The sequence below is a fragment of the Alosa alosa genome, chromosome 24, assembly GCF_017589495.1.
Source record: "Alosa alosa isolate M-15738 ecotype Scorff River chromosome 24, AALO_Geno_1.1, whole genome shotgun sequence".
Taxonomy (NCBI): domain Eukaryota; kingdom Metazoa; phylum Chordata; class Actinopteri; order Clupeiformes; family Clupeidae; genus Alosa; species Alosa alosa.
This window is the reverse complement of record NC_063212.1, coordinates 15,484,418-15,495,273: the sequence shown is the minus strand read 5'-3', so window position 1 is coordinate 15,495,273 and position 10,856 is coordinate 15,484,418. Positions and strand designations below refer to the sequence as shown.

At 42.3% G+C, this 10,856-nt stretch overlaps 2 protein-coding genes across 2 annotated transcripts in view; both read left to right on the top strand.

The window, feature by feature from the left end:
- Positions 1–10,856, top strand: part of LOC125289084 (basement membrane-specific heparan sulfate proteoglycan core protein-like) — a 947,802-nt gene that overhangs the window by 165,166 nt on the left and 771,780 nt on the right. The window lies entirely within an intron of this gene.
- LOC125289218 (kelch-like protein 33) lies at positions 275–8,988 on the top strand. The gene is made up of 4 exons (XM_048235947.1): positions 275–1,957; positions 4,127–5,075; positions 5,397–5,567; positions 6,449–8,988. Exons 1-4 carry the CDS (start codon positions 811–813, stop codon positions 6,969–6,971), a joined length of 2,790 nt encoding a protein of 929 aa, XP_048091904.1. The 5' UTR covers positions 275–810; the 3' UTR covers positions 6,972–8,988.

Sequence of the window (10,856 nt, the reverse complement as noted above, 5' to 3'; positions counted from 1 at the left end):
ATTTGTCTGGTATAGAAGAGTGTTTACTTTTATTTCAACTCGCAAGCACATCAGGCCTACGTAAATGAATTACACAAAAACATACATTGACATAAGCTTTTCAGTAGATGCTGATACATGTATATATTAAACATTATATTATATATTTATATTATATAAAATATCAACATAGCCTTACAACAGTAAGACATTAATGGTTATAAATAAATCTGTCAAATTTTCACAGCAACCATACCTTGTTTAGATTGGCCACAAAAGGAAAATTATATTCAGGAATAACACTACAAATCTTCTGTTTTTTGTCCACTATGTGAAAAACCAGCCCGTAACATGTGCTCTGCTCCTCACTGGCTTCAGTCACTGCGTGACCCACATAACTGTCTGGTCTGGACATGGATCCTTTTGGAATGCTCAGCGATACCATGAGTTTTATAAATAGTATCGAGTTTGAAAAAAAAATGCCTCAGTCATCAAAATCTAAGTAAAACCTCAGGAGCAGCACATGGGAAAGGTTGGCAGACCCAAACAACATCACAAACACTTACTTCTCAAAGCGGGGCAACACTGTGCTCCATAGAAAGGGCCATTTGTGGGGGGAGAAAAACTCTGAGGACAGTGCATTTCTGAACATGACCAACTGAAGACATGGCACTGGCTCTACCGTGCAGTCTGAATGACTGGGGCAATCCATTGTGGGATCAGAGGGAGCAGAGTAGAGACACCAGGAGGGTGAGTGAGACTAGTGAGAGCAGCGAGGAGGAGTGAGCACAAAGAGACCCCGAGGGACTAAGTGAGGAGACAGAGGAGGACATGGATCGAGATGGACTCGTGGACTCTTATAATGAAGATGCCAATGATGACGACGACAATGATGATGATCATCATGGCGATGGGGGAGGTCTGAATTCCGAGGGAGGTCTGAATTCCAAGGAAGGTCGGAATTCCGAGGGAGGTCTATATGAGAAGACCAGCCCAATTGAAACACTTAATCCTGTGGACGAGGCAAGTTGTGTGTTTGTTGATGAGACTGTTGACGAGATAACAATTATTGATGCGATAACTGTGTGTGAGGACAATGGAGAGCTTGCTATGCCTGAGGGAGAGAAGAAAGGAGAGCTTAACACAGAAGGCAGTGATGCAGGAGAGAATAAAGCTGATGATGAGGGTGAGGAAGACAATGAAGAGGCATGTGATGACTGGGAAGATGAAGTGTACGAAGAAGACGAGGATGATGAAGAAGAAACCACATTGTACCACCATTCCACTTACCCAACCGAAGTGTTTCAGAATCTGGAGGATTTCAGGCACTCCTCCTTGCTCATTGACCTGACTCTGAGCACTCAGGATGGGCATACTGTTCAGGCCCACTCCCCAGTCGTAGCCGCCGTGAGCTCCCTAATCCAGCAGAAGCTGAGAATGCAGTCAGAATGGAGCCACTCAGACATTCACGTGTGTTTAGGCCCCGAGGTGACCCATTTCGGTCTTGCAGCCGTGCTAGACTTTGCCTACACAGGAAGCATGCCAACTCTTTGCAAAGACACAATGGGATATATACAGACTGCAGCTCATGCTATGGGGGCACAAAGAGTTTTGGACCTCTGCAAACTGAAAGAAGAGGAAGAGGAGAAGAAGAAGAGGAAGGAGGAGGAGGAAGAGAAGAAGAAGAAGAAGGAGGAGGAAGAGGAGGAAGAGGAGAAGAATGAGGGAGAGAATAATAACGAGGAAGATGAGAAGAGGGAGGAGGAAGAGGATGAGAAGGAGGAGGGAAAGGAAAATGAGGAGGACGAGGAGAACAAGGACAAGAAGATAAAAGAGAATGAAAAGGAAGGGGAGGAGGAGACATATAGCCTATCTGCTTCAGAAGAGCTGGAGATTACTTTGCAGTCCATTAGAGATCTGTGGGTGGAGAAAGTTGGTTGTGATATTGTGCTGCAGGCAGATGGGCAACCATTTCATGGTAAGTCAACAAACGTATCCCTATAGTTGATGATGATAATGTTTAACATGTAAAAAGGCATTGCAGGGTTGTGTCCAAAACTGCTGAGCTTCTGGACGGCTTTGGCAGACTTGCATTTCAAACAAAGAAAACAAAACCTTTAACAGTGGCTAGCCAAAATAGCCTCATCTCATCATCTAATACTTATACTGTAGTTCATTAATTGTCAGTTGTATGCTGCAAAAGCTGTCATATTCTTAGGCTGACAAAAGCATTAATGTAATTGGTGAATAATCTGAGTGGCTAGTGGGAAAAAAGGGAATTGTATCCTCCCTTACTCATTAGATACATACAAAACATATAGTGAAAAAAATATGTAGTCATGCATTGATGTTACTTTACATGTTTTACATGATGTCATGCAAGTATTTGTACAGCAGTCTATAGTATAGCTAGCCTGACATTGTCATACTCAAATTCTAGTCAGAATATGAGTCTGATACTGCTCCATTGCAACGTAATTATGGGGCGTGTTACAACCGATACGGGGGAATGCCTCTGCACTCAATTGGATAGACCTAACCAATCAGAGCAACGAAATACCGTGAGATGTAGGAAGAACACACAAACCATCCTTCTTCTCCACAAATGCCTTAACATTGTTTTCTGTTTTTTGTAAAAGTTATTGTGCCGTTATTATCTTCTACAACACCCGTTAGCGAAATCAGAGATACATAGCAGAAACTGATATTTCCCCTCCGTTTTTAAAAATGATTCAGTTGAACACCGATATGCTACAAACATGTTATAAACAGCTGGGGAAGGCTGTCGCAAATCCTTCGAATAGGTGGTCAATCAGAGATTTCAAACGAGCGAGGAAACAACATGTCACAATGCAACACGCTGTTTTCCCTTGATGAAAGTGAAACCATGAGTTTTCCCACATCTCAACTTTGGCCAAAGTTTTCAGAAATAATAGTTTTCAGTGATAAAACCTCATTGAAATAATATGCATTTTTCCATTTGGGGTCTTAGAAGCCATCTGTCTCCTTCTAGCCACAGCGTCTTTGTTGCAAACAAAATCAAGCTAAGAGTGCTCAGATGACGTGATAGACGAGGCTGTTGCTAACCTGTCCATCATCGTAAAGCCCGATTTGATTGGTCCGAACAGCTCTGGTTTGAGCATAGTTGCTCCACAACGGAGCAATGCCAGACCGAACTTACCGACCTGAAATGTTGTGGGAGGGGCTAAGTTCGGCTGGCACCCAGGCTATAGCATAGCAGTTCTTTTCCATTTGGATTTTTGCTGGAGATTCAAAGGGAATGCTGCCATTCAATTTGTCTTTTTGCCACTCGGTGATAGTAATTAAAGTGATTTGTTTGATATGTGTGTAGTTAACGTTCCATCTTCAGAACTTGCTGCCATGAAAAGTAAATTACACATTCACAATCAGACATGTTGTGTTGTGTTGTGGTTTGGCAGTTATCCTTTCTGCAAGGATAAATCAGAAATAAGAATAGTAGGCTAACTAGCATGCAAGCTGTTGAAGCCAGTAGGCATAACATTAGTTAACCCAGTGCCAAACTGCTACTTGAAAATAATACTTAGCTTACGAACATGAGCTGAGGAATAAAACTGCCATGAGACTGGGTTGGGAATAGACAACTTTTCACTATCAGAAATGTATTGTCATCCTTTGTAGGCTTACTCTATGCACATTGTTCACCGGCAAACTTCACCTACGAGCACTAGTTGTGGGAGAGGTTCAATGTTCCTACCCGCTACAAAACTTTCTTAGTCCTATTCATAGGTCCTATTACAAGCAATAAGGCTGCTCAGAGAGTGGCAGAAGTGCTGTTTGCCCTATTAAGAGTGTCTGTGCCATCAAATCGATTTTGGAAACGTTATTTTACAGTAAAACAACAAAAAACTCTTTAGAGTGGCTTTAACTGGGTGACTTGAACTCGCTAATTTACAGTATCTTGTAGTGGCGGTGTGATATCAAGGAGGCTAAAACCCATTGTGGCTAATGTCTGTTAGCATATTTCCTAGGTGTTGAAAAGGGATTTTACTCTTGGCACAGCTACTGGATACACTGGCTACCATTACACTCCATGCTATGTAAATCTAAAACAATGCCTTACTCCTTAATGCCAAGGTGTACTTACTTTTACAATATCTCCTTCTAGCTCACCGAGTGGTCCTCGCTGCCAGCAGTGACTACTTCCATGGCATGTTCACCAGTGGTATGAAGGAGACACGGCAGTGGGGCGTGACACTCCACTCCCTGGGCGACGAAGAGCTGGATGCTTTCCTCCTTTGCTTCTACAGTGGATCTCTGGTCCTCAGCTGGGGGTGGGTGTTTGATCTCATTTGTGCTGCCTTTCAGTTCCAAGTCAAGCCTGTACTTTCCCTTTGCCTTGACTTCCTCCATCAGGAAATAGATGCACACTCCTGCCTTGATGTGGCCTCATTTGCCGAAGCCTATGGAATGTGGGACTTACTTCAGTTTGCTGATGACTTTGTCGTCAGGCACTTTAAAGATGTGTCCACAACCCCCAAATTCCAGGACCTGTCCAGTTACAAGCTGCTTAGATACATGAAGAGTAATGCTCTGTGTGTGCCCTCTGAGATTGTTGTCTTGCGGGCAGTCATGTATTGGGCTGGTGCCAACCCTATACAGAGAGCGGATTTGGCCAGGGAGTTCATTGATGCGATCAAGTTTCCTCTTTTGATCTATGAGGAACTTGAGGAATTCAATGAAGCAGAAGCTATTCCCAGGTGGCCCCAACAAAGCATGAGAAACCTGTATCATGCCATGTTTGAAGAATTCTTTTATCAAGAGGTGGATAAAAAACCTAAATTCAGGGACTACTTGCCTAAGGGCAATTTGGTACTGGTGGGAGGGGAAGGAATCACACATGACATGGGCAACCGCAAACCCAGCGGAGATCTGTGGTTCAGCAATGCCCTCCGCAACCACACAGGCACCATCAAAGAGGTAAAGTGGAAGTTTCTAGGAGAGATGCCGGAGACAACAAGATTCTGTCATGAAGTCGCTGTTTTGGAAGACAAGCTGTATGTGTGTGGTGGCCGTGATTTCTATGGCCAAATCGACATTTTGAAATCCATGTTCAGGTGGGTTAATCAGGCAAATTAGTCCTTATTTATACCACTATGTCAATAGTATTAAAGTAACACAAAGCTACACAACCAAGATTCAATATTTACCACTTGGAGTATATTTTGAACATACATGGTGCACCTTTTGCATAATTGTTATTTTTTAATTTATGTAGATGTTACATTAACGATCCTAATGCGAAGTGTAGTACTATAGTGTTGTATGTTCTTTTTAAGTATTGCACTGTATGTACTGTATATTTGAGAATAAGACGAAATACCAATCTGTGATCTGTTGAACACATTGATGTGAATTGCCCTTTGTACTCTCCTCAGGTATGACCCTTTTGATAACACCTGGAAAAGACTTGCGGACATGCAGGTGGGCAGGTGTCAATTCTCTATGGTGGTGTTCGACAGAATGATTTACGTCATGGGAGGTGAAAGAGCATCAAACTTCAATGTGGACAGTGTGGAACGATACTGCCCTAACACAGACTCCTGGAGGTAAATGGGTGCATAATATACTATGGATCCGTTTGACATAAAGGGGCATGCTAACAGCACCATTGAGTAAATGTGGGAAATCGCTAGCAGTTACACTTTACACATTTGTTTTAAATTCATCTATTTCGGGCAGAACTGTGCGTGCACAAGGCTTCACAACATCAACCATGCTCGAGTGGCGAGCTCAAAACACATAATTAGCACGATGTTGCTAAAATATCTATTTGGCACAAGTTAATAGCTACACCATAGTTACTGGTGTAAGAAATGCAATGAAATTGTGTTTGTAAAGATGTAAAGTGCATATTGGACATTGGGGAGGGATCATTGAGGGATTGGGGAGGTGGGTTGTGGCTTAGGCTGTGTAGAGATTGTGTGTGAGTGTTGGGGGTGATGGGTGTTGTGGGGGCAATAAAGACGGAAAACTATTAACTTGTGCCAAATAGATATTTTAGTAACAATTTACAAATATTAACAAAGGTTTGGGTAATGACTAGTTTGCTATTTATTATGGCACCTTATTATAAAGTGTTCCAAACATCCTTGTGAGGAAATAATTTTATCTTACACGGGACTTTTGACATGATTATAGCACCATAAATAACCATTGTGACGCTTGAGGGAATGATTTAAGTCATGGGGGGTGAGAGAGCATTAAACATCAGTGTGGACAGTGTGGAACGATACTGTCCCAAAACAAAATTCTGGAGGTTATTGGGTGCATAATATATGTGGAGAAATAACCATTTTGACATAATGTCAAAAATGCCTTTATTCTGTTTTCATGATGACCAGCCAGAGACGGGTCGTCTCCTACAATGCCACTTTGTACCTGGTGCTGTATTGATAACAAAGTGAAAACTCTTTTTTGATCTTCATAGTTTTGTCCGCCCTTTGGACCAGCCCATGAGTAGCCATGCTGCCTCGGTGTGGAGAGGAGATATCTACGTCTCGGGGGGCTACAACTGTGAGTACCAGTGTTTGGTGTCCATGTTCCGCTACCATCCAGAGAGAGGAACCACCTACCTGGCCGACATGCCCCACAGTCGGGCTCAGCACCGGATGGAGTGTGTGGGTGGTTACTTGTATATCATTGGTGGAGTGTGCAGTGCCAAGAGCGGCGGCTACATCGACGACCTGTCGTGCCAGGTCTACAGTCCGGAGTCGGACTTCTGGTGCAGTATCCCCCCTTTGCCTTTGCCGCATGTTGGGGCAGCCTCAGCCGTTCTGGAGGACAAGGTCTACATCCTAGGGGGGTATTGCCAGGCGGACTATGGCGAGTGTAATTTCATTCATCGCTATGATCCTGACACCGAGTGTTGGGAGTACATGGGTGAGATGCCGGGTCCTATAAGTGACATCCGTGCCTGCCGACTTCACCTACCCGACCACTTCAGGAAATAAAGAAGACTGGAATGTGTGTGTGTTTGTGTGTGTGAGTGTGTACAGTATGTGTGTGTGTGTGTGTGTGTGTGTGTGTGTGTGTGTGTGTGTGTGTGTGTGTTGTGTGTGTGTGTGTGTGTGTGAGAGTGTGTACAGTATGTGTTTGGTATGTGTGTGGTGATCGGAGCGTGCAAGCAAAGTGGAGAGCTAAGTCCAAATTCTTCTGAAGTGTTCACAGACTTCTTGCCAGCTAACTCTGATTCTCTGAACTCTGATTATGAGACTTTGTCACAAGAATGCAAGCAGGTTCTTATCTGAGGATGGAGAAACAGGAAGTGTTATTTCACTAGTACACACTCACATATAAATGAGAAAAGTGTTTTTGTCAGCTGTCTGTTTTAGATAATAACTAGTCACTGTCTTACAGTATGTCTTTACATTCATTGTTGAAAAATTCATTGTTGGGGTAGTGTCATTATCACAGCTTGAAACCAACTATTTTTGACTGTCTTGAGCCAGGTTAGTTTTAGTGATGATGTGTTGCTCTAATGGTAATCCTGCTCAGTATGAGAGGACCCACAGGTTCAGACATTTGGTTTGTGTGCTTGGCTGAGAAGCCACTGAGGGATTACAATGAAGTCAGAATCCCTCTAAGTCAGATTCCCTCCCAGGTGTAACAATATTCATGCGCCTAAGTGTTGGTTTGGAGTAGCCGGGGCCCCCGGGTCCCAGTGAGCAGAGCCGTTCATGACTGGGTCAGGCTGCGGCTGGAAAAGTGCCGTACCTTCCCTGACACTACACTGCATGTGCGTGCAGAACCTGCTGCTAAATCACTAGACGACCAGAGTATTTTTTTTTTTGTTGGAGTTACATACATTTGCACAAACAAAAACAACTTTTTGAGCGGCAAGCTTCTCACGTACATTAAACTGCACTACTACACATACAGTTTTGCATGGGAAATCTGTGACACTAAACTGCACGTAGAAACTTGCATGGGGAATTTGTGACTAAACTGCACGTATACCCACGTCTTGAACTTAAATTTGGTAGATTTTACTGTTCCATTGTATGAGTGAAAGAACAGGATAGGCCTTTTTCTTTTCAATTTAATTTTTGGTCTTTAAATGTGTTCTGTCCGACATGTTACTGGTAAACTGGCCTAGCATAAGCACTTATCGTTGGACAAAAATTTTCTGGATTGATTGATTATTTTAAGGGGGAAAAAGAATCAATGTTGATAAACCAACGTTATCCCCAAGAATGTGTTCAACATTTTGTCTGTTCAACAAAGCTTTTGGACAGCACTCTCTACTTGTCTTCTTTTAAGGACGTTCCCTTGCAAATATTATGTCTCCTTGAATATGATGTCCATAGGGTGTGGATAAGAGTGACAGACTGAATGGTTGATTACAATGGACTGAATGAAAGCGTATACTACCGCAGTAGCAGTGCTTCGCCTGAATGAGAACATAGTTCCAAGTATGTGCTTAGAAAGTCGCTGTGTCTCATTTTACATTGGTATTTGTAGCTTACATGTTGTAACTATACAAGTCACAACATGTAAATAGAAAAATGTTGGTGTTCTTTTGTCACTTTTGGGAGCTATAAGCTAGTTGATTCTGACCACCTCAATTAACTAATGCTAAGCTAGGCTAATGGTGGGTGTTTCAAAGACAAGAGGAGATGCACAGAGACAAGAATGGTATATCATCTTATCTAACTCTGGGGGAGACGGGAGCTAATTTTCCAATTTAGCGGATATTTTAATGGACAAAGAGGCAATGCACATACCTTGAAAATAAAATCAGCTGTATTGAACAAAACATTTCCAAAATATTGGACAGTTATCATGTTTAACCCTTTACTTTGTTTTAATTGTATATGCATGTAAGATATTAGTTTCTGTGGATGAACGTTTGTGGGTGTGTGCATATGTGCACATATTTGATCATTTTCTCAGTTCGCTTCTGTATATACTGTATATTGCTATGTGTTGATTGATTGTCTTCGTCCATATTGGAATAAAATCAAAAGTACACCCATCTAGTGTATTTACTAATTTACATTTATTTATTGCTTTTTCCCATCAGCTCCCCCTCATCATAAATAGGGGCATGGAGAGATGGTAATGCTTGGAGGGTACTTCAGAGATCAGGCTTGATGATATCATGCTGCAGGAAAGCTATTGCACAAGTAGTGTACTGCGTCAGCTAGAGAAACAAAACAGAATGAATATTGTTACATGTGCATAGACACTTGAGGGATGCTCCACTGTAAGGGACCTTGAGCTGAATGGAAATGGCATTTAAACAAAAAAAAAATGGGACAAAAGCATTCAAGCGCACAGAGAGTTACCTACCATATTGAGAACTTAATGGTATAAGTATAAGTATATATATTTTGATCCCGTGAGGGAAATTTGGTCTCATTTATCCCAATCCGTGAATTAGTGAAACACACTCAGCACACAGTGAGTACACACTAATCCCAGTGCAGTGAGCTGCCTGCAACAACAGCGCCGCTCAGGGAGCAGTGAGGGGTTAGGTGCCTTGCTCAAGGGCACTTCAGTTGTGCCTACTGGTCGGGGTTCGAACCAGCAACCCTCCGGTTACAAGTCCAAAGCGCTAACCAGTAGGCCTTATCGTTTGCAAAATCATTTTGATGGACATAAACTCTTGATAGGGAGAACAGCACTTCTGTCACACATCCACAACATGTGTCTGCAGGGACCCTATCCACACTACCACCAACATGGGTCTGCAGGGACCCTATCCACACTACCACCAACATGGGTCTGCAGGGGCCCTATCCACACTACCACCAACGTGTGTCTGCAGGGACCCTATCCACACTACCACCAACATGTAAGGCTTTTTGGAACCTTGTCAGTGCCAGTGGTTTGAAAATAGCGATATATTTTGATGTGGCTATATACCTGCTGCTACAACCATTATGTTGCAAACAGCGCCAATTAACATGAAATTAAATATAATATATATAAATAAAAATGTATTATTGTAAAAACAAAACATAAAAATGTATTATTGTAAAAACAAAACATAACTGAGTGTATAGATATTTGTATCATTAAGTCAAGAGGAGTTGCTGTTTTTCTCTTGAATGCTGCCTTTTGAGATAATGCGTCCTTGTGATAAAAAAAAAACACTCATCCACAGATTGTTTTCTCATTGTATGTACTGTGTAAATTCATTTGATGAGCAGAAACAAAATTGTTCATCAAGAGAGATGCTTTCACATGGGGGAAACCCACTTAATGTTGAAAGCTATTGTTGTCTTGCACATGGGCCTTCTTTGACAGCATCACATTGACCACACCTGGTCCCTACCCTCTAGGTGAAATACAGCTGTGCCACACCACCCACCACAACCTTCATCACCCATGTCTGTGTGGTGTAAAGATGCATTAGGTCATGTGTGATTGTAGACCAACCTTCATCGCCCATGTCTGTGTGAAGTAAGGATGCATTAGGTCATGTGTGATTGTAGACCAACCTTCCTCGCCCATGTCTGTGTGAAGTAAGGATGCGTGTGAGTAGACCATCTGTAGACTGTTTCTCAACAACCTAGTACCAGGCTACACCCAAACACCAAAACTAACATGAAGATATCTTTTAGGAGGAGTGGTTGTATATTTTAGAGAAGAACTACTTGTGGATCAGAGCCCTTTATTGATGTTGATTGGCCTGTTAGTTGCAGAGGTTTTCAAAAGTATTCACATTCATTACTCAGGTAGAAGTATAGATACTAGGGTTTAAAAAGACTTCTGTAGAAGTTGAAGTAGCTTTTTACTCAAGTGATAGTGTAAACTACTTAAAGTATAAAAGTAAAAGTAATGTAAAGGACAAAAGCTTAGGCCACGCCACAGGGGCCTATAGTGCACTA